General features: G+C 36.8%; 1 protein-coding gene across 2 annotated transcripts in view; it reads left to right on the top strand.

Annotated features, from left to right (window-relative positions):
* The window catches only part of FBXL4 (F-box and leucine rich repeat protein 4), a 76,265-nt gene that overhangs the window by 6,524 nt on the left and 45,453 nt on the right, over window positions 1-24,288 (top strand). For both annotated transcript variants that reach the window (XM_002817175.5, XM_054557908.2), the window contains exons 2-4: window positions 11,788-11,905; window positions 12,552-13,135; window positions 21,883-22,228. In XM_002817175.5, the coding sequence (XP_002817221.1) occupies window positions 12,624-13,135; window positions 21,883-22,228 (858 nt within the window). In that variant the 5' untranslated portion in view covers window positions 11,788-11,905; window positions 12,552-12,623. The remainder of the gene's footprint in view (window positions 1-11,787; window positions 11,906-12,551; window positions 13,136-21,882; window positions 22,229-24,288) is intronic.

Genomic DNA, 24,288 nt, shown 5'->3' with positions numbered 1-24,288 from the left:
CTCAAATATTGCAGGTATCAGCTTCCAATGCTGTGTGAAGCTAATCATTGACACATGAGCAGTTTGTTTCTCTAGTAAATTGTGTATTACAGTAAGAAGTGATTTCTTGTGATTCTCACGTATTTTTGATCATACTTAGTGTAATACCATAAACTTTGAATAACACCATGGGACCCTTAGAAAGTGCCAATGGTAATGTCGGAAGTGATTCCAAGAAGCAGACAGAAGTCATGACATTACAAGCAAAAATGGAATTGCTTGTTATGTACTGTAGATTGCAGTCTGCGGCTATGGTTACCTGTCATTTCAAGATGAATCCAGCAAAAGGACCACTGTGAAAAAAGAAAAGAGAATTTATGTAGCTGTTGCTACAACTATACCAGCAGGTGCAAAACCTTGCCCTTTTTGTGAAATACCACTTTATCTCATATTGAAAATGCAGCTGTTATGTGGGTGCAGGATTGCTATAAGAAAGGCATACTTGTAGACTCTAATTAATGATTTGAGAGAAAGTGAAGTTAATGTATGACAGCTTAAAGCAAAAGGAAGGTGAAGGATCTAAAGCTAGAGAATTTAATGCCAGCAAAGGATGGTTTGATAATTGTAGAAAGAAGTTTGGCTTTACGAATGTTAAGATAACAGGAAAGCAGCTGCTACAGTTCAAGAGGCAGCAGATGATTTCCCAGATACCATTAAAATAATTGAGGAGAAAGGATATCTGCTTAAATGGGATTCTTTCTCTCTCTCATTTCATTTTGTTTCGTTTCGTTTCATCTCCCTTCCTCTCTCCCTCCTGTCTTGTCTTGTCTTGTCTTTTCCTTTCTCTTCTCTTCTCTTTTCTTTTTTTTTTTTTTTTGAGACAAGGTCTTGCTCTGTCACCCAGGCTGGAGTGCAATGGCGTGATCACAGCTTACTGTAGCCCCAGCCTCCTGAGGTGGAAGCAGTCCTCCCAAGTAGCTAGGATTACAGGTGCACACCACCACACTTAGCTAATTTTTTTATTTTTTATTTTTGTAGAGGCAGGGTCTCCCTATGTTTCTTAGGCTGGTCTTGAACTCCTGGTCTCAAGTGATCCTTCTGCCTTGGCCTCCCAAAGTGCTGGGATTACAGGCATGAGCCGCTGTGCCCAACCTCAATCAGGTTTTGAATGCAGACAAAGTGCCCTATTCTGGAAAAAAAAATGCCACAAAAGACATTTATTATTAAAGAAGTAAAGCAACCACCAGGATTTAAGGCAGGAAGGGATAGAGTAACTCTGGTGTTTTGTGCAAATGTATCTGGGTTTATGATAAAAACTCTGCTTATTTGTAAAGCTGCTAACCCCCAGCCTTAAAGGGAAAAGGTAAATGCCAGTTATCAGTCTCTTCGTTATGTAACAAGGCCTGGACAATCAGAATTCTTTTTCTTGATTGATTTCATCAATGCTTTGTCCCTGAAGTCAGGAAGTATTTATACCTTGCTATAAGGGACTGCCTTTTAAAGTTCTTCTGGTATCAGACAATGTCCCTGGCCACCCAGAACTCCACGAGTTTAACACTGAAGGTGTTGAAGTATATTCCGCTTGTCTCCAAATGCAAAGTCCCTAATTCAGCCTCCAGATCAGGGGGTCGTAAGGAACTTTAAGGCTTATTATACATGGTACTCTATGGAAAGAACTGTGAACTCTATGGATGAGAACCTCAACAGAGAGAACCTGTAAGTTTGGAAGGATTACACCATTGAATATGCCATTGTTACAGAAAAAACTGTGAAGGCCATCAAGACTCAAACAATAAGAAAACTAAAGAAAACTGTACCAATAGTGTACATGACTTCACAGGATATATGACAGAACCAATCAAGGAAATCATGAAAGAGATTGTAGATAGGGCAAAAAAAAAAAAAAAAAAAAGGGTGCAGGGGGAGGATGAAGGGTTTCAAGATATGGATCTTAGAGAAATTCAAGAGCTAATAGACTCCACACCAGAGGAGTTAACAGAAAACGACTTGGTGGAGACGAGTGTTTCCAAATTAGTGCCAGATGACGAGGAAGAAGACATAAAAGAGGCAGTGCCAGAAAACAAATTGACATTAGACAATTTGGCAGAAAGTTCCAATTATTCTGGACAGTTTTGACTTCTTTTACAACATGGACCCTTCTATGACGTGGACACTGAAACTAAAGCAAATGGTGGAAGAAGGATTGGTACTGTATAGAGATATTTTTGGAGAAATGAAATAGCAAAAAGTCAGGCCGAATTTATAGTATATTTCCACAAAATTGCACCGAGTGTGCCTGCCTCTCCTGCCTCTTTTTAGACCTCCTCCATCACTTTCACCCTGTACCCTGAAATGGCAAGGACCACCCCTCCTCTTCCTTCTCCCTCCTCAGCCTACTCAACATGAAGATCAGATTGAAGACCTTTGTGGTGATTCACTTTCACTTAATGAGTAGTCAATATATTTTCTCTTCCTTATGATTTTCTTAACAATATTTTTCTCTAGCTTACTTTATTGTAAGAATAAATTATATAACTTACAAAATATGTTAATCAACTGTTTATGTTATTAGTAAGTCTTCTGGTCGACAGTAGGCTATTAGTAAAGTTTTGGGTGAGTCAAAAGTTATATTCAGATTTTTTTTTGAGACGAAGTCACCCCAGGCTGTAGTGCAGTGGCACAATCTCGGCTCACTGCAACCTCTGCCTCCCAGGTTCAAGCGATTCTCCTGTCTCAGCCTCCTGAGTAGTTGGGATTATAGGTGTGTGCCACCACAACCGTTTAATTTTTGTATTTTTAGTAGAGACAGGGTTTTTCCCTATTGGCCAGGCTGGTCTCAAACTCCTGACCTCTGGTGATCCACCTGCCTCAGCTTCCCAAAGTGCTGGGATTACAGGTGTGAGCCACTATGCCAGCCTATATTCAGATTTTTTACTGCATAGGGGGTCAGTGCCCCAATCCCATACATTGTTTAAGGGTCAACTGTATAATGGAATTTGATTCAGAATAAAAAGGAACTGAACTACTCTTACACATAGCATCATGGGTAAATTTGGAAGATAGGCTGAACAAAATAAGGTAGAGACAAAATAATACAGTTGATCCTCAAACAACATGAAGGTTAGGGGTGCTGATCCCCCATGCAGTTGATCCAGTTATAATTTTTTACTCCCCATAAGCTTAACTACCACTGAATAGCCTATGATTGACTGGAAGCCTTACTGATAACATATACAGTTGGTTAATATATGTTTTATATGTTATATGTATTGTGTACTGTATTCTTACAATGAAATAGGCTAGAGAAAGAAAATATTAAGAAAATCATGAGAAAGAGAAAATATATTTACTCTTCATTAAGTGGAAATAGGTCATCATAAAGGTCTTCATCCTCATTGTCGTCATGTTAAATAGGCTAAGAGGGAGGAAGAGGATGGGTCAGTCTTGCTGTCTCAGAGATCGCAGAGACAGAAGAAAAGGCACATATAAGTGGACCCACACAGTTCAAACCTGTGTTAAGGGTTAGCCATACATACTATATTATTTCACTTTCATATAATTCTGGAATAAAGGACAATCTGATTTGTAGTGACAGAAAGCAGATCAGTTTTTGCCTGGCACAGGTTGTGGATAGGTGATTGACCAGGGAACCTTTTAGGCTAGTGGTTATATTCTGTATCTTGATTTTGGTGGTGGTTGTGTTGGTTTCTGTCATTGTCAAAACTCATCAAATTATATGCTTAAAGTGGGGTACGTTTTATACTAAAGTTAATTTAACAGTATTACACCATTTTAATTAGTTGCTATTTTAGCTATAATGGCAAGCTATGACAAGCGTATTGTCCTTGAATTTTTGTTAGGCAGGGTGTAAATCCACTATATTTTTTTCTAGGTAAAATGTTTTCTATGTTAATGTATAAAAATATATGGCTAGTATTTGGCTAAAGTAAATTCACATAATTAGCATGACTTTAATAAACAAAATATCATTTTTCTTTCTTCAGTAAGTTCCTTAAATTTATCCTCAACCAGATATCTCCAATTTTTAATATTTTAGTTAAATATCATTGCATATCTGCTAAAGATTTAGGGTTATTCTAGAGTCACAGTTCTTCTCATTCAGATGGCTTATTCTTACCCATCGTTAAACATTGAAGAAAAAGGTAATATATAGGTAATATAGCAGTGGAATCTATTTCTAAGTTATGTTGTATCATCGTACCTGTGTAATTAGAAACATATCCTTTCTTGTCACTTTGTGAGATAGCATGTTGGGCAGGAAGAGGGTTTCCAGATCCATTATATCAGAAAAAAAAAAACAAACAAACCATTCCACTCATCCTATAGCTCTACTTTAAAAAAAAAAAAAGATTCCTTCAATTCCTTTTTCTGCTTTTCTTGCTACTAAAGATCGATTATGAAATATTTCAGAAGTTTAGATATGCTTGTTAAAGAAAGTCTAGGAAAGAAAAAACATATTCTGCAGAACTAACCTTTATCAATTCCTAGTTTAAATTGGTTCTAAATCTTATCTCGTTTTCTGATAAATTCATTCCTACTTGACTTCTTGGGTACCTCTTGCTTAGTTCCTGCCCTTTATTCATTAACTCACCAGAGGTTTTTGCAGAGTCTAATGTATTCCAGACTTTTTGCATTATTTCCTTGCATTTTTGAGATCTACCTTGATTCCTTGAAGAGAGTGGTACTGTTTACCTCTGGTTTTCGAGATTTTTGCTCTGCTTTTAGATTTTTCTTCCTGGCCTGGTTCCCTTGCCTTCTCCATTTGCTTCATTCGCTTGGATTGTCAAGAAGCTTTGAAGCGGGATAGGAGTCTCCAGTCTTCCTCTTGATCCATATGTTTTAGATAAGAACGCCCCCTATTTTTTCTACTTTGGGGCGTTATTGATTAAAAAATACAGTCATAATAAAAATGTTTTAACTGGGGAAGAATTTACTTACAGGAAGACAGAGGCACATAAAGCCTTAAGGTACCATCCTGAGTAGTTTCTATGCTGACACTGTTACATTTTTTCAATGTTAGTTTTTTAAGATCTAGTACAATTAGAATATCAATAATTATGATGAAGAAAAAGGGGAGCTTTTTCTAATGCTTGGCCTTTGCTCCTTTATATCATCACATCTAATACGAGAACAATATTAAGCTGTCTTGTTACCTTTGCTGTTATATTACGGCCTGTCTCTTCTGTCTCTCTCTCTCTTTTTTTTTTTTTTTTTTTTGAGATGGAGTCTCGCTCTGTTGCTGAGGCTGGAGTGCAGTGGTGCGATCTTGGCTCACTGCAACCTCCGCCTCCCGGGTTCAAGTGATTCTCCGTCTCTTCTCTCTTAACTTGTAGGTTATCTCTTTAAGAAATTCTTTTTCAGCCATAGTTTTTCCAGTTCTCCATAATCAACGTACCGTTTTAACATAGATTTGGAGTGCAAAAACATCATTGTATTTGAGGAAATGGCTTTTACCTCTCTAATCATCTCTTTCATGAATCTTTCTTTAATTTCAATCAGAGTTTCTTTGTGACCAGAGTTAAGACTCTTTTATGTATTCAGAAGCTGCTTTTGTACTAACAGAAGTTACTACTTTTTTCATTCTCTTTGAACAGTAAAATTTCAATATATGTACTATTCCTTCTTGGATGGCTTCAAAGAAGTTCATACATTTGATTCTTACCTATTGCGTTTCAGTTTTTATTACCTATTTCCTCTCTCTTTTCCTCTGTATCAAGATATGGAACATTTCTTGCATAATTTTTTTGGTTTACGTGTGCCTTAGGAAGAGTTGCTGGTTTCTTCTCTGTGTTTATTTTAAACTTATTTATTTTAATTCTCTTATGCCATCTACTCTTCCAGTCTCCATAAAACAACAAATGTTTGTTGAGCATATATTGGCATGTGCTAGGCCCTAAGGGTATAGTTATAATTAAGGCATGTTCTCCGAACTTGAGGAGTTCATAGTCTATTCAGGTAGAGAAATATTTCAGCATGTAAGAAATAGCAAATAATACGAACATATAAGAGCAGAGGAAAGGTGCATGGTAGATAAAGTATGAACCTGACCTTGAAGGATGAGTAAGAGAGTGCCAAGCAGTGGAAGAGAGGGGGCATTCCAGAGCCATCCAGCCTCAGTTGAAGATTTCAGGATGCTGAGGCATGAAAGCAGGAGTGCTGCTGAGGGCATGGTGGAGGTTCTGGTGGGTCTACAGCAAGGGTGGTGGGTGTGGACATGAAAGGGAAGGGGAAGGCGGGCTCAAAGTTAGATTGAATGTTCTTGTATATCATGTTATCAAAAAGACAGCCTTCCTTTAATGGTACCTCTGTGTATATGAGAAGAATTAGGAAGAAGAAAACCTGGGAGGAGACTGAGAAGTTACCAGAGGCAAGAGGGGGCATAAGAGCACAAGTTGGTGTAAAAGCTAGAGAGGGCCAGCCAGGAAAGAGAGCTGATAGGAATTTCAGATGCTACATCAAATTCACATTATCATTCCCCTCTTTTCTCCATTGATGCTTTCTTTCATTCCCCTATGTTTTGATTTCTAGATTAAACCAGAAAAGTCCTTCCTCAAAATAGTATGTCTTGATCAGTTTCAGCAGGATTCAGAAATAATGAGCATTTAAGGGTCGTCCTTTTTTCTTGATTCATTACCACATTGAGCATTCTAATTACATTTTGGTACTATGTAGCAAAGCTGTCTAAACTTGCTCTTTTTTTTTTTTTCTATGACTTCATTGACACGTCTCTGTGGGCTCTTTTGCAAGTAAATATTGTGTTACAATTTGCCTTCTATGTATGCCTGTGCCTTATTGCCTGTCCTTTTTGTGTTTTTCCATGTTTTTTCACTTTAGTATAAGTTGAGAATAATCCTCTTTTGAGTTTTAAACTTGTTTTCAGGTTCTTTCATCTCACTGTGAACCTAGCCTTTACACTGTCCTGGCTCTGGTTCATTCTCATTGCTGCCTTTGTTATTTTATTAACAGTCCTTTTCCTTCCTCTTTTCCCCTTCGAAGTACAAGCCGACTTCTCGGCAGCTCCTGCCATCCTGCTTCTCTCCGCCTCATCGATTCCCCATCTCACTTCAAATCTCAGTAGTAAACATATGTTCTCCCTAGTCTATACCTCTTAATTTCTCTTTTCCACTGTTACTGCTTTCTCTGTAATTGTATTATTTAACTTCGTTAAGCATTTTATAATATGGAAGATGTGGTTTAAACCTAAGTTGTATTATAATAAAATCATGTTGTATAAAAGCAAGTTGTTTCCCAAGGAGTATGAAAGTCTCATGATACAAGTTAAAGTGGCTGTTGTTTTGGTATTCCTTGATTGTGCTAGTATAAATGTTCAGTGTAGAGAATTTCTCACTTCATAGTCATTGCTTAGATTAAGCAACAAATGAAATGAAGATCACCCTAATTCTGACTTATTCTAAATGGAAAATAATATTTTTATATGTTGTGAGTCCTTAAAATTAAAATAGCTCTTTGAATGAACAAAAAAAGAAAATGTCTCCCAGAAGGTCCATTTTATAATCACTCTTTTGGACAAATTAAGTGTTCCTGACTAATATTTATTTATTTGCACCAGGTGGGAAAAATAATTTTATCTTTGAATCCCATTCTCCTCATAAAATAGAGTTATTGTATCTTTTACACTTGGTTCATTGCCCATTGGGATATTCATTGGTTACCACAAATTGCCTCCATGCCTTGGCAAAAGTCCAGACAGCGCCTGGACAATTTGGACTTCTGCGTTTGAGTCCTGAGACAATGGCTTCATTCCTTTTTTCAGCTTCATTTCCCAGGGAAAAGTAGAGAGAGCTATCCTTTCTTCTCCATATGTTCTTCCCCACCCCTAAAACACTTTCATGTGTCATCTTAGTAGATTGGAAAGGAGTTTAGAATCAGTGAAGGACGTTAGCAATGGGTTTGTACATTTCTCTTTTTTATTTCTATGCCTTGCTTATTTTCAAAAACAGGTTTTAACTTCTATAGCATTTTCTGAATAGCACTTCTGGGAAAAGAATAAATATATTTGCCTTTTTGGTATATCAGACTCTGCATTTCCTTCCTTTAAAAATTTCTTTTGCCATTTTTAACTTTATTTCCTGAAAAAATTAGCATTAAATATTATTTTTATCCATAGTTGAAAAAAACTAAAGCATCCATTTTACATTTCTATATTGAAGAAGTTTGAACATATAACACATATATTTACAGTTTATAACTCATTTTTACATATGTTGCCTCAATGCAAAATTTTGCTTAACTTTAACATAGCTTAAACATAATATTGCCCATATGACAGTCTTGCTGCTTTTGATATTATCTTATAATCTACAATGGTAAAAGCTGGGAAACAGTTTCAAAGTTTGTGGCTTGGTATGTCAAACAGAATTTGACTTTCACAATTTGTCTAAAATCTTTTTGCCAAAAATGCACAACACAGTTTTATAAATAAAGGGGGAGGAGCTTGGTTGAAGCAATTTGTAGACCATGGAGTGAGAAGTGATGTCCAGAGATTAAGCAGTCAACTTATTCATCCACTGTGGCAGATGGTTTTCTGTCCTTCCCTTGATGGTTTCCAGGAATAACACATCCATAGTCTTCTAAATTAGCTGATTTGTCAATTGGTTTGAATACGTGTTATAGGTTGTTCTTTATTTCCTAAATTTTATTTTTGCAGTTTAACTTGTTAATTCTTTTTCTTTTTGAAAAGAGGATACTCAAATGACTTCTTTGGAAAATGGTTCTTAATTTATCTGCAGCCCTATTTTGAAATAAAGTGTATATGATAAAGGAAAGATTTGTACCATTTCAATTTTTTTTGTTCAGGATTGAGACTTGAGTTGCAAAAAGTTGTCTGTCTGTTTTTGAGACAGGGTCTTGCTCTGTGGTCCAGGCTGGAGTACAGTGACACGATCATGACTCACTTCAGCTTTGAACTTCTGGGCTCAAGTTATCCTCCAGCGTCAGCCTTAAATATATATATTTTTAAATTTGACAAATTTATACTTGTGGTAGGTGAAATGTTTGAATAAAGAAGTAATATAACAGGTAGTTATTTTTCCCCCAATTATAACATGACATACTTCAGTACTTGCTATTATATGTTCTGAGGTGAATCTGGTTCATTGACTCATGAGTACATCCATTAAGTGTGTGCTACAGAAACACCTTATTTATTTATTTGTTTGTTTGAGACAGGGTCTGGCTCTGTCACCCAGGCTGGAGTGCAGTGGTGCAATCTTGGCTCACTGCAACTTCTGCCCCGCCGGGCTCAAGTGATTCTCCCACCTGGGCCTCCCGAAGTGCTGGGATTACAGGTGTGAGCCATTATGCCCAGCCTATTTATTTTAATATATGCTTTGTTGCCCTTCTTTGGAAAAAGTCTTATTCTGGTTATTCTGTTATTTCTTGTTCTTGTGCTGCAAATCCCTCCATTTGGTGAGTCCACTGATTATCTCTCATCATGGTTCATTTTCTATTCTGGTCTGTAACTTTTTACTGTGATGCATCATTAGTAAAGGTTTAGTCTGTTGTATGTTTTGGAAGCATTCCTGCAAAGAGTTTTCACATTTGCTCTTCCCAGGTCCTAAAGTTTTACCAGTTCAGGACTACTTTTCTTTTTTCAGTTTTTGGCATGAGGATAGGGTGGGATTCTAAACCATGAAGGTTGTGTGAATTTAGGCCCACACTCTATGCATGGTTAATGGCTAATATGGTTCTGATTTCCTCTGGTGACTTTCCCCCCATTGCCTTAGTTGATGTCATGCCTACTTGGGCTTCCTGGCCAGTGAGCTAAGTTTTTATGGTCCTGGTTTCATGGATAGGGTGATCCTTTCAGAGTTTTGGCTTTATGAAGGTCCTTCCAACTGTGACCTGTGTTTTGAAATAATGTCTCTGAATGGGTGTTAGGGAGTCCTCTTGTAACCATTATGGCCTGTAACTGGTTCCATGAGTCATGTTAGCTTCAGCCCCTGACCTCTGTTCATTGACTTTCTTTTTTCTGCTCATTGACTTTCTTTCTTTCTTTTCTTTTTTTTTTGGTTTTTTTTTTGAGACAGAGTTTTGCTCTTGTTGCCCAGGCTGGAGTGCAATGGCATGATCTTGGCTCACTGCAACCTCCACCTCTTGGATTCAAGCGATTCTCCTGCCTCACTCTCCTGAGTAGCTGGGATTACAGTCATGTGCCACCATGCCTGGCTAACTTTATATTTTTAGTAGAGACGGGGTTTCTCTGTGTTGGTCAAGCTGGTCTCAAACTCCTGACCTCAGGTGATCCACCTGCCTCAGCCTCCCAAAGTGCCGGGATTACAGGCATGAGCCACCATGCCCAGCCAACTTTCTTCTTAGTTTCTTACTACTGTGGATTCTCTGCACTTGTTTCAAGTTCAGTTATTTAAGTAGTGTTTCAGTGCTTATATTTTTAAATATTTCAGTGTGTTTGGATCTGTTTGGGTTTGAGAGGCAAAGAGATGCTGTTATACAATTTAAAATTATTTTAGATTTTTATAATTTTTTAGTTTGCTCATCACCTTTCTATCAACATGTCAAATATTTTGTGCCTGTTATGTACTGTGTACTTTGAGAAATAAAGATCTTTGGCTAGATTCCCTCCTTCAAGAGACTTATTCCTAATATAAACCCTAGTGGAACTAAGGTATATATCTCATAAAAATGCAGTGCCAGTAGGTATCAGAAAGTAAGGCTACTGATGTGGAAAAAAGTGGTTGGAAAAGAAATAGAGGAAGCGAGACAATGTAAAATACGAAGAGTGGTTAGAACTTGATTGGATTTGCTGGGTTAGACAAGAAGAGATTGGTCCAGCTTGAAGACAGCCTTAAAATACCAAACCAAATAATTTAGATTATATCTTGCAGATAAGAAAAAGGCATTGGAGGTTTTTGAGTGGAAGGGACATTTAGTGCAAATAGTGTTTTATAATCTTAGTGCTGAAGTTTTGGAAGACTAGTGCATTGCTCTATTAAAGAAAAGTTGGGGCCAGGCGTGGTGGCTTACACTTGTAATCCCAGCACTTTGGGAGGCCGAGGCAGGCAGATCACCTGAGGTCAGGAGTTCGAGATCAGCCTTGCCAACATGGTGAAACCCCATCTTTACTAAAAATACAAAAAATTAGCTGGGCATGATGGTGTATGCCTGTAGTCCCAGCTACTCAGGAGGCTGAGGCATGAGAATCGCTTGAAACCAGGAGGAGGCGGTTACAGTGAGCGGAGATTGCGCCAGGGCACTCCAGCCTGCGGGGCAAGAGCGACACTCTGTCTCGAAAAAAAAAAAAAGTTGGTACATCTCCCTTCTTAGAAGTTAAACTGAAGACTTTACAGGTACAAAAATAAGTTTGTTTTATAGTTCCTTGTTGTCAACAAAAGTTTACCTACTCAATGAGGATGGGCCCCAGCCTATGTTGTAAATGAGTGGAGCTGGCTGGGAATGAGAGTGGCCACTGAGAGAGCTCATGCCTCTTGGGATCTTGTTGATTGTTAAAGGTTACAAACTAGATCAAATTTTTAAAAACCACTGTTTGGCCTCAGTGAAATATGTATACAAACATAGTTTGAAACAAAAGCTGTGAGTTTGCAACCTCTTTATAGATAGCGTTCATTATTAAATCTTTATTATATTCTATCATAACATTTAAAAAATACATTATTTAAAATTGTGTACAAAATAGAAAAATGTGGCCTGTTTGATTTCAAGGGTTGAATAAGTGGCTATTTATAATTTTGGATATTTTGACTTTGTGACTTGGACATAAAAATATTTTCTAAAACTCTTGTCTTACAGGTAAAAGAATGTTACATGTCAGCATTTGTACCTGAAGTCAGCATGCAAATTTCAGGGTACATGGATGAATGCCAACTTTTGCATTTCCCATGTGTATCCTGTGACCATTCTATCTGGGGTGAGTAATTTCTAAGTGTAGCTGGCAACAAACCAGATGCCAGCCAGCCATGGACTGCCCTAACAAATAATGCTAAGAGTTATAAATTAAACACTAATCTGTGATCTGTGATGTGTAAGACAGTTAATTTAGTTCATCTGGATTAACTATCAGCACCAAAGAACTATATTCCCATCATGTGAAATCTGAATTTTGTATGTTTGGAAGAGAGTACTAATTAACAGTAGGGAATTTTTGTTAACATGTAAAATTACAGCAATGCCTAAGATTCTTTTGAATTTACAGCAGTATTTTAGTTGTTCACCATATAATTTAAATAATTTTAATTTTCAGATTCAAAGACTTAGTATTTCTTGAGTGTTGGTTATAATTTTGTATAAAATACGGCTTTTTGGATTGTGTATCTTCCATTGCCTTATAATATAGTTTTGCTTCCCATATTGTATGCATAACAATATTTAGGTTTCTTAAAAATACATTAGAACATTTATTTATACCAGACTTCACATTTGTATTTTAAAACTTGTTTTTTTAGTTTCATTCTGAGAAATTACATTGAGGGTAGTAGAGCCTGTTCATTACCTTATCCATGCATTTTTCTGCTTATTTAAATTATTTTACTTCACCAAGCCATTCATTTTTTTAGAACGTCCTTCAAAGAGTTCATGCATCTTACCGAGGACACCTGACCTTTTGAAGCTTCATAATTCACATCTAGATGTCACCGGTCTTTCCCATGTTAACAGTTCTGACCATGTTTTATTATATATGCCTTCGGCGCCGAGCCAGGACAGCTACAAGAGGAGAAATGATGAACAGCCATAGAACTATAGAATCAAACAGCCGGCCTTCCCCTCTCAATGCAGAGGTAGTCCAGTATGCCAAAGAAGTAGTGGATTTCAGTTCCCATTATGGAAGTGAGAATAGTATGTCCTATACTATGTGGAATTTGGCTGGTGTACCAAATGTATTCCCAAGTTCTGGTGACTTTACTCAGACAGCTGTGTTTCGAACTTATGGGACATGGTGGGATCAGTGTCCTAGTGCTTCCTTGCCATTCAAGAGGACGCCACCTAATTTTCAGAGCCAGGACTATGTGGAACTTGCTTTTGAACAACAGGTGTATCCTACAGCTGTTCATGTTCTAGAAACCTATCATCCCGGAGCAGTCATTAGAATTCTCGCTTGTTCTGCAAATCCTTATTCCCCAAATCCACCAGCTGAAGTAAGGTAAGACTAATTTTTTAATGACCTAAGTTATTGGTAGAAAGGTTTTGGTTGCTTTAATATTGGAGATCTTTTTTATTGCAAGCATTGTTTTAAGTAACTTAATTGAATTTGATTTTGAAAATTTTCCTTAGTTTTCTGATGGGGAAGAGAGATCACTCATATAAAGATTTAATGCAGGCTTTATACCTGTAATACCTCATACTATAATATTCATGGCTTACGATATTTGCAGCTCATAAAATTTACCAAAAGCAAAAAGCACAATTTGAACTCATAGGGACATGGGCCATTCTGAGACGTTAGTACAAAGTATGACTTTGAAAATATTTTCAAACAGGCATCATGTTACTACTTTTAAATCTTTTCAGCAACTCACAATAGGCCTGTGAGTGATACGTCAGAGGGGGTCCTTAGGGGATTTGGTTTAACGTTAGTTGAATGTTTTTGCAACACTCATATTCATTTAAAAATCAGTGTTGCTTTAAGTAATTCATACATTCTCCCTACAAGCCTATTTTGCATAACAGCTCCTTGGCTCTTGTTTTTGTCATTCAACCTCCTAATTTTAAAAAATATTAATGTAATGCAGTCTCACTTGTACCCTGTTCTCCATGTGCCTAGGAGAACATTCTTCCCTCGAAGAAACCACTTTTATCAGCTCATTTTCTATCTTTCCAGAATTTCTTTGTGCAGACACAAGCAAATTCAAATATAATTTTATATTTTTATACACAAAAGTAAGCATATTTATCACATTGTTCTGCACCTTGTTTGTTTCACACAGTAGTATATATTGGATCTTTTCTTGTAAATACAAAGAGAGCTTCCTCATTCTTTCCTGCAGTTGCAAGTAATGCATAATGTGTATGAACCCCAGCTTATTAACTAGTCCCCCATTGATGGGCACTTAGTTGTTTCTAGTCTTTTGCTGTTATAAACATTAATGCAGGGAATGACCTTATCATAAGTCACTTCGCATGTGTGCAAGTATATCTGTGGGATAAATTTCCTAGAAGGCTACTCAACCAAGGATAATTTGATAATTTTGTAATGTTTAACATTTTTTTTGCATTTTAACAATTTATTTTTAATTACATTTAATTTTAATTTTTCACAGTTGTAATTTTGATATGTAATGCCAAATTTCTCTCCAAAGGGTCTGTACTATTTATATTCCCACTAGTAGAGCATGTACGTGGGTGTTTTGCCAAAGCCTCGCCTGCAGAGTATGTTAATAAATTTCTATATTTTTGCAATTTAATAGGTGAAAAATGTTATCTCATGTTAACTGTTAAAATTCTTTTATTATCTCTGAGGTTGAAATCTTTTCATATGTTTAAAAGCCATTTATATTTCTTTTTCCTTTAACTATCTGATCATATTATTTGCTCATTTTTTCTATTACTCATGATCTTAGCAGTTTCTAGGACTTTATATGACTTTATTAAATCACTCATTCATTAAATATTTTAGTGCCTACCTAATGTGCTAGGTGTTGTTCTAGGTATTAGAGATGTGTCAGCGAGCAGTGAACAAAATAAATAAAAATCCCCGCTCTCATTCTAGCCTGAGAGCATATCAGGGCACCTGTTCAACTGTAGGATGGCCAGCTGCCAGTGCAGGAGGAGGCGGGCAGGGGTCAGCTGCTACCTCTGTAACATGCAGCTCCTCTGATATCTCTGTCCCCTCATCTCTAAGGGAATACTTCCTGGGCCTGCCAGAAAACATACAGAGTACAGCTCAACTTGGAGATTGCTGGTATAATCTTTACTTTTTTTTCCAGAACTACCTAATAATTCATTGTGAATAATGTTATTAGTCATTTTTTAAACTCAGAAAGCCAGCATACTTTAATTAAAATCAGATTTGTGTTTTCTCCCTAAGAGGAAAAAATGGAGTAGGATCTTTTGTTTTGTTTTGAGACAGGGTCTCACTCTGTCACCCAGGCTGGAGTGTAGTGGCACGATCTTGGCTCACTGCAACCTCTGCCTCCCGGGTTAATGAGATTCTCCTGCCTCAGCCGCCTGAGCGGCTGGGATTACAGGTGCATGCCACCATGCCTGGCTAATTTTTGTATTTTTAGTAGAGATGGGGTTTCACCATGTTGGGCAGGCTGGTCTCGAACTCTTGACCTCAGGTGATCTGCCCGCCTCAGCCTCCCAAAGTGCTGGGATTACAGATATGAGCCACCATGCATGGCAGGATCTTTTCTTATATGAGAATTGTTTTATTAGGACTCTGTCATTCTTCTTACAAAGTTACCTGCTTTTTTCCAAAAATCTGAAAAGATTTAAGAAGGAGATCAATGGAACATGTAATGTGTTTTCTCCAGTCTAAAACTTAACAGCTGCATAACTAATTTTAAGTACAAATCATGCTCTTGGCTTACTGAGAGTTATTGGTATGTGATTGTGATTAAAGTTAACACTTTATTTATACCTGTATCTCTAATTTTCTTTACTGATTTTCAGCTTTACTCTACTGAAAATACCATTACATTTTAAGAGAAAAAAAGGTGACCAATATATTATTAAAATATAAGAAAAAGCCTTTTTAAATTTTACTGATTATGAAATCAATAGATGTTTCATTGTTTAAAAATAATCTAGAAAATACAAAAAAAAAAGGAACATATATGTGAAAAAAAACTGTAATTCTTCTGCCCAGATTCAGTAACTGTTAACATTTGGGTGAATTTTTTATACAATCAGAAACATTTATTGAATACCCTCTCTGCCAGTTCACTGCTAGGAACCAAGTAGAGAGTCAGACAGAGATGGCTCTGTTTTGAGCTTACAGGCCAGCCTAGAAGAGGACCATGAGGAACATGTATTGGCAGAGGGGAGAACCTAATCTATGGGCTCAGAGAAGGCTTCCCTGGGGAAGTGACTTACCTGGGACCTGAGGGTTGAGTGAGGCTCCAGTGTGGATAGGAAAGGAGGAGAGACAACAGCACATTTGAAGGTGAGATCATGAGCTAAGATCATGGTGTTTGAAGAAGTGAGAAAAGTCCAAGAATGCAGAGAATAAGCTGTTGGCAACTGCAGACATGGGAGTAACATTCTTAAGATCTAAACTAGTGGTTTCTAGACTTTGGGATTTTATAGATTTTTTTGGATCCAGCTTCCCAGAAGAATATCTTGAGGTGACTATTCCTGTGCAATTTTTTATGGAAATTTTTGTGGAAATTTTTTATGGAAATACTCTGGGAGAAGCTAATAAAGGAGTAGGGAAAGCATGATGGGAAAAATCAAGCAAGGATGCAATATCATATGAAGTCCCAGTCTGCTGGGAGGCAAAGTTGCTAGAGAGCTGGGCCCTTATACTCCTGCACCAGCCAGATTTTGACCATGGGCTGGAAGGGTGGGCAGGGGGACTGTCAATCTCCTAGGCACATGTCACTCCCTAGATGAAGCCCAAGGTGGTTCTGTGAAGAAGGTTGTAGGTATAAACCCTTAGGAGCAAAGCAAGCCCATCTGCAGGGTGGCACATAGAACTGATGAGATGGGGGGTGTGCATGTGAATGGAGTTCATGTGGGAGGAGTCAGTCACAATAAACTAGTAACATAATAATGATCATAAAAATTAGGGAACTCATAGACTTGTCAGATTATTTACTTTGCTAAATTAACATACAGTAAAAAGACAAAATGCCAATTTTGTCTGTCATCACCATTATTTCATAAAAGTTTATGCATCTGTTTAAAAAAAATTAACCAGTGAAGAGCTTGGTCAATTCTGAGTTAAATGACAAAATCATGTTTCTTCGCCCACAAAGTTGAAAGGACCAGATCATGACAAATTTGTGAAATGATTACTTAAGCAACTCAGTTTATACCAAGAAATTAGCGTGATCAGAATCTTGAATAAAGATTTCTTTCAATGTTATAAGAACATATATGTGTGATAGGTGCATACTAAGTGTGCATTCTCACATTTAGTGATGGAAAACTCCATCATGTACTACTGTTTGGGAACCCACTGGGCTACAGTGCCTATTATTTTAATTTTATATCCCTCCCTTAGGAGTTAACAAACAAGAGTGTGTTGGAGTAGCTCAGGAATTTGCAGGAAATTGACTTCTTTTAGTCCCAGAACATTTAAAATTTAAAAGCAGTCTTTTCCTATTTCATGTGATTGCATTTCTTTGTTCAGTAAATGAAGTGGAAAAGTTACAGGTAGTTCTGCTAGATCTTAAAGTCTCTTCATTTCTTGCCTAGTACCTTATTAAGAGGAAAAGAAAAACGCTGGGCATGGTGGCTCACGCCTGTAATCCCAGCACTTTGGGAGGCCGAGGTCAAGAGTTCGAGACCAGCCCGGCCAACTTGGTGAAACCCCGTCTCTACTAAAAATACAAAAATTAGCCAGGCGTGGTGGTGGGTGCCTGTAATTCCAGCTATTTGGGAGGCTGAGGCAGGAGAATCACTTGAAACCAGAAGGTGGAGGTTGCAGGTTTTATAGAGTGCCCTAGTCCTGTGAATAATATCTTAATGGATGCTTATGTAAGACTCAGAAAATAGGCTAGCTCAGGGTTACCATTTGGAAGAGAGACACAAGGAAAAGGGGAAGAAGAAGATGACAAATAGAGGTCAGATTAAAGAAACCAATTGGATTAAAGTTATTTGGGAATGAAATTTAATGATGTGGAATTTTTTTTCAGTGTTCAAAGCACTCCAACTGTATAATATTGAAATTAAGAAAGCAGGGAGAAAAAAAGAGGCTTTCATAGAATTTGCTACCAAATCCAGTTGCTTAAGTAACGATTTCACAAATTTGTCATGACCTGGACCTTTGTCATGTGGGCCAAGAAACATGATTTTGTCATTTAACTCAGAATTGACCAAGCTCTTCACTGGTTAATTTTTTTTAAAGCATATGCTAGTTTATTAGTTTCCAATTAGAGATGGGCTGGGAGGCAGGGAGTGAATAGATAGACCTGTCAGAATACTTGTTACTTTTATTTCTGTTTTCCTATTATTCCTTCACTTTCAGCTAGTGAAATGGAACAGGGTTGGCAAGATAACTTTCTTTGCTGGCTACTAGATACACTTACTGGCTAGGATAAATTTGGTTGCAGGGAAGCTTTTTGTACTCATCTGCCTGGCTTCAAGCCTGAATACAGGTTAGAAAACTTGCTTTCTTTGGTTTCCATTAATGAAACATCTGTCTTCCTCTCATCTACCCACTGCTTCCTGGTTGCCCTGGAGAAAGTTTCTTAGTGGTATAACAGCAGGTCAGCAGTCGTAGAGAGAGTGGTTTATTGTTTCTGAGCACTGGACACATAGTAGTCATCCAGTACAATCAACAGAAAGAACATTAAATGGGCTGTGTTGGTTACTATCCCAGAATTGAATGCTCCAGATGCAGACTGTAAGCCCAGTCTCAAAGACATTCCAGGCTGAATTTTGCACATGTGATAGTCGAGATTTAAAATACTTAAAGAGTACATTAGAGTTTGTCAGATTTGTCCAGTAAATAAATATAGTGTATGAGAATAATACAAAGCATGTAAATGTACATATTACAAAAGCCATGACTTAAAGGAGTTTAATCATATTAACACTGCCCTGGGGCTAGAGAATTAAAAGAGTTGAGCTTTCTCCAGAATGTGTGTGTGTGTGTGTGTGTGTGTGTCGTGTATATGTGTGTGTACCCATATGTACATGTGCATATGTTTATGTTTGTTTTCTTGTTTTCACTGACTAGTTTTTATTATTCTGGCTTTAGTTTTCCAGAATAAAAAGAAATTCTCATGTTCTCATGTTGGGTAAGATAGATACCTTTCTCATTTTAACTTAGAAATGATACATTTTAGCTCTATTGGGGAATTTTAAACGAAAACTTTAATGCAGGTAGCAGAAAATCTATTTGTATTGGTCTCATAGTTAATTCAAGTGGCCACAGACCTATAAATAATTTTTCTGTTTTTTTTTCTTGTTACTTTTTAGGTTATCAAGAAAAATAAAAGCAAAATATAAAAACTAATAATTTACTTGGAAATTTTTAATATTTAGACATATTTTTAAATCTTTCTAAAAACAGATAAAATCCTGATATTCTACTTTAAGTATAATTTTTGCAGCTTCTGATATATGTGTAACTAATCTTTATGCGATATATAAGTCAGAAGCAAGAATGATGCTAAAATAACATTAATCCTAATATGTTTAAACATGCTAGAAATGTTAAGGAAGTCAGTTTAAAGCATCATCTTAACCCTATCTATTTTGCATGTTCTGCAAGGTAGCTAGAGAGGACTTTTTGTAGATTAATGCATTATTAAAATTGAATATTTATGTTCTAATCAATGTCTTTATGCTTATATTTCTAATTTTTTAATTTGATTTACATTATAATGTATTTCAAATTATACATGAATACCTGTATTGTGTGCATATTTATTTATTGCTAAGAACTTGGCAGAGGTTATTTCTATATTATATTTTCAGTGTTTTTCTTAAGCCTCACAAAACTCCCCATTGAAACTAAACAACAAAGTAGGCTGGTTTAGTTCACATGTGCTGTAAACCAGTATAGGTGGTTATTTCACAGGGTCTTGAGGGGTCCTTGTTTCTTGGAGATGTTCCTCCAGCATCGTCTGGTGTCAATTTGCAGTGGCGACAAAAAAGTAAGACTTAAATTTGAATTTCTTCATGTATTCTATAATTTACTCTGTGATTCTTGGAAATAAGGTATCCAAAATTAGGCATACATTTTCTCACCAGCATTGTTTTAGATGTTTCATGCTTCTGTTCCCCGGCACCTATATGGCTAGCTCTGTTTTACTGCATGTATTTACATTAGAGTATTCAAATCAATTCCTTTGTTAGGAACCCTTGATTTTAGCAATTAATATTTAGGGACATTCTTAGGTTCAGGATGGCACTCCAGGTTTGCCTTTCTGCCTTGTCACCAGAAGAAGATACCCAGCCTGCTTCTCTTTCCTCATTAAACCTGCCACAGCCTGCTCTATTCTTTGGAACTCTTTCCCTGCCTTGCAAGATTGGTTATAGGGTGTAACTAATTTATCCATTGCTACTTTAATGTTGCCTCTGAATACAAATACTCACAGGCTGTTTATGTTGATGGATTTTATTCCTACATTTCAGGAGGGAGTCAGCAAAAATAACAAGTATGGGATTTTAAAGGTTCTAGAAACTGTAATAAAAGTCCCTACTGCTAAAGTTCCCTATTCTGTGGTTCCTGATTCCCTTCGTGATATGTTTATTAGAATTCCTTTGGAGTTTGCTTTTATTCCTGAAGGTAGAAATTGCCATACTTCCCTCTTCATTCTTCCAAGATTGTGGCTATATGCTTTTCTTGGTCCCTTCTGGGCCTAAAAACAGTTGGAGTACCTGTATGTTGATGGTTTCTATAGTTTTGGCTCTGATTTCTCCCTTGAGTTTCACATTCTTTTTTTTTTTTTTCTTTCAGTTTCTTCTGTGCGTTGCCATTATCAGTTATTACTTAGATCTCAGTAGGTCATTGGGCCAGGGAAATAAATGAACAATTTATTGGTGGAAAAAAATCTCATATGATTAATGAATATATAAAAAAATTAAGTGTCATTAGTAATCAGTGAATTACAAATTACATCATAAGGAGATATGGCTCACTATGAAACTAGAGATTATTTTTAATGCTTTCAGTGATCATTCTTATATACTATTGGCATAAGCTTTTTTGAAAGCAGTTTGTAGTGTGTATTGAGAGACTTAAAAATATTCTTTGATGTAAAATCTTTATTAAAAAATTTTACTAGCAAAAGTAAATAATGAGAAATAGAGGAAAGATGATAACTGAAGTATTTTAAAATGTTTCTAATTTTCTCTTCTCTATTAGAAACAATGTTAGAGAAATAGTTAACTGACATATGAGTATAAGTACCTGATGATATTATTATGAAGAATATTTAAATAATTTTGGAAAATAGTTTTATAAGAAGACTTATCTGGAGATGGAATATAAGTTAGGCCTTGAAGAATAGATAGGCAGATAATAGTAGGTTGGGCATTTCATGGGAAGGAAGATAACAAGAGCAAAGACATAAAGGTGGAAATAAGTTTATTGCATGGAAAATAATGATTAATCTGGCTGGGAAGCAGGAGTTCATTTGGAGGAATGTTATTCCCCTTTTATGTGTTTAGATATTTGCTAGATACTAAGGACATAAGGATAACTTAAATATAGCAAAAATGGAAATTCAGGAGAAGGGCATATACAAGAAACAGTTTCTTGAAAAATTTGATGAAACAATGATTTGATAAAATAAAGAGAAAAAGATAATATGAAAGTTTTGCATTTATATGAGGCTAGTGACAAAAATGGAAAAGCTGAAGCAGGAGACCTTTGTGAAGCAAAATGATCAGTTTAGTTTCCGCAGTTTGTTTAAGCCATGCACACAGGGAGCTTCATCTTTGTGTGTTTTATTCTTTGGGTTTACTTATCTTGTAAAATGTAATGTTGTTCAGATACCTCTAACTACATGTTCCAGTTTTTAAACTGATCAATGTGAAATCTATAAAAAAGGACTATTTGGGGACTTATAAAAATAAATTAAGTAATAAGGCCTGTGGCATTTGGTTTTTTAAAGTTTTTTATATCTTGGGAACAATACTTATATTGGATTCTATTTATTTTGATGACTTTGTTTCACACTGTGACATATTGGGCGTGGGTCTATAACCTTAAGGGACCAGTAGATCTCATTCTAAACTGTATTATAGGGAAGTTTCTTTTTTTGGCAGATGGGAGATTCTTTGGTCAGAGAGACCTACGAAGGTGAATGCTTCCCAAGCTCGCCAGTTTAAACCTTGTATTAAGCAGATAAATTTCCCCACAAATCTTATACGACTGGAAGTAAATAGTTCTCTTCTGGATTATTACACTGAATTAGATGCAGTTGTGCTACATGGTGTGAAGGACAAGCCAGTGCTTTCTCTCAAGACTTCACTTATTGACATGAATGATATAGAAGATGATGCCTATGAAGAAAAGGATGGTTGTGGAATGGACAGTCTTAACAAACAGTTTAGCAGTGCTGTCCTCAGGGAAGGGCCAAATAATGGGTATTTTGATAAACTACCTTATGAGGTAAGCCAAAAATATTTAGCAGCAGTATTGGTTTTTAATCTTTAGATATTAATGTTTACTGAGCATCGGTAATTGAGCATTGGTAAGGTATATATAATTTGATGTGTTGTATATTTTGATTTTGGAAAAACTAGACAAAATCATGTTTTAACTAATTTCACTGCTTTTGTTTTGGTTTGGCTTTAATGTTCCTGGATAAACTATTAAGTATATATTTTCATATTGCTAATTAATAATAACCAAATACAAAAACCAGTAATAAGTAACAATCCACTTTAATTCATATTACAGTTTAAGTATGGGCAATACATGCTTAACTTTATATTAGTTATGTTAAAGATGATTTGCTATTAAAAATAATATTAATAAGATTGTGAGATGAATGCTTATTCTATTTAATCCGTAGTTTCTCTAAGTGTCATTTTTTTTTTTTCTATACTAACTCTATTTTATATTCTCCTAACTATAATTTTTGGTCTAGGCAGGTAGTGCTATTACCTTGGAATTATTAATTTTTTTTTTTTTTTTTTTTTGAGATGGAGTCTCGCTCTGTTGCCCAGGCTGGAGTGCAGTGGTGCCATCTCGGCTCACTGCAAGCTCCGCCTCCTGGGTTCACGCCATTCTCCTGCCTCAACCTCCCGAGTAGCTGGGACTACAGGTGCCTGCCACCATGCCTGGCTAATTTTTTGTTTTTTTTTGTATTTTTAGTAGAGACGGGGTTTCACTGTGTTAGCCAGGATTGTCTCGATCTCCTGACCTCGTGATCTGCTCACCTTGGCCTCCCAGAGTGCTGGGATTACAGGTGTGAGCCACTGCGCCTGGCCCGGAATTATTAATACTTTTTTGTGTGTCTAGTCTTAAGTCTTGTTTTCAGTGTGTCCCTACTGGAGTGTTTCTGAGGTATATTTAGCATCCCAGGTTCCCAGATGTCAAATGCTAGTAGCATTCTAGGGCCATGTGACACCAAAACCTCTCCCTACCAGTTTCGAAATATTCCTAGGGGTAAGAGTAGGGCCAAGCATTTCTGTCTCCCACTGAAAACTACTGTGTGGTTAAAACTGTGTATCAGTTTTCTTTTTAAGAAAACTTTATAGAATCAAATTTTAACCACCTTAGATATCCCTCTTCCAAATTGATGTGTATTTCAGATTTCATGGAAATAACACAAATAGCTTAACTTTCATGAAACAATAAGATAGCCTCTTGAATGTCTTAGAGTAATAGTAACTATAATGCTTCTCCAACATATTACAGTTAAAATGCCATGGCGCATCCTGTGAAATAGCTAAAGTTGCCACATAAAGATGAAGTTAAGTGTCCAAGGTAATTTGGTCTTTAAGCCATGGGACCAGGATCCCACCCAGACCTCATGTGATGGAAAGGGAGCTTCACAGATTGGACAAGACTGGCCTTTACTGGGAGGAGGGAGGAAAGATGAAGGAAAAGCTGGATTTGGGGAGAGAGAGGAGCATGAGATACTGACAGTGTTGCTCCTCAGGTCTCTGCGGAGGGTCTGTTGTGGCATCAGTGGAAGCAATTCATCTGGAGGAGAGTGAATCGCTGCTTTGATTCTTACCCACTTGCAAAAACTGTAAAATAGAAATTTAATTTCAGCAAATACATTTTAAACAGTTCATTGAATTTTATCCAGACCTGATAAAATGCTTGACCCATAGAATTTGAATGAAGGCCAGAAGACACTTGAGGCAAAGGGAAGACAAGGTACAAAGATGAGAAGTGAAACTGTGTGACTTGTTTGGGAGCTCCAGTATTTCAGTGTGACCAAAACATAGGATTTGATAGGGGAAGCTGCAGGAGGTGGAATTGAATGGAGGCCCAGGGCTGCCTCAGTGCACAGCTCCATGCACATAGATGACAGTGATTGGGACTCCCTGTCTTTGGCAGTGTGGAGTCTATTCTGCTGCGTCATAAAGGGCTGTTTGGGTTTCACCAAGAGATTTGCATTTTATCCTTTCAGCCAGTGATCTTCAGGGTGGTCCAGTATACAGCCAAATTAGTCAAGGGGAGTCACAGATACTTTACACTTTGCAGATAATTTA

This window comes from Pongo abelii, chromosome 5, assembly GCF_028885655.2.
Source record: "Pongo abelii isolate AG06213 chromosome 5, NHGRI_mPonAbe1-v2.0_pri, whole genome shotgun sequence".
Classification (NCBI taxonomy): Eukaryota; Metazoa; Chordata; class Mammalia; order Primates; family Hominidae; genus Pongo; species Pongo abelii.
The sequence above is the reverse complement of the archived record's forward strand: the minus strand, read 5'-3'. Positions and strand labels throughout refer to the sequence as shown.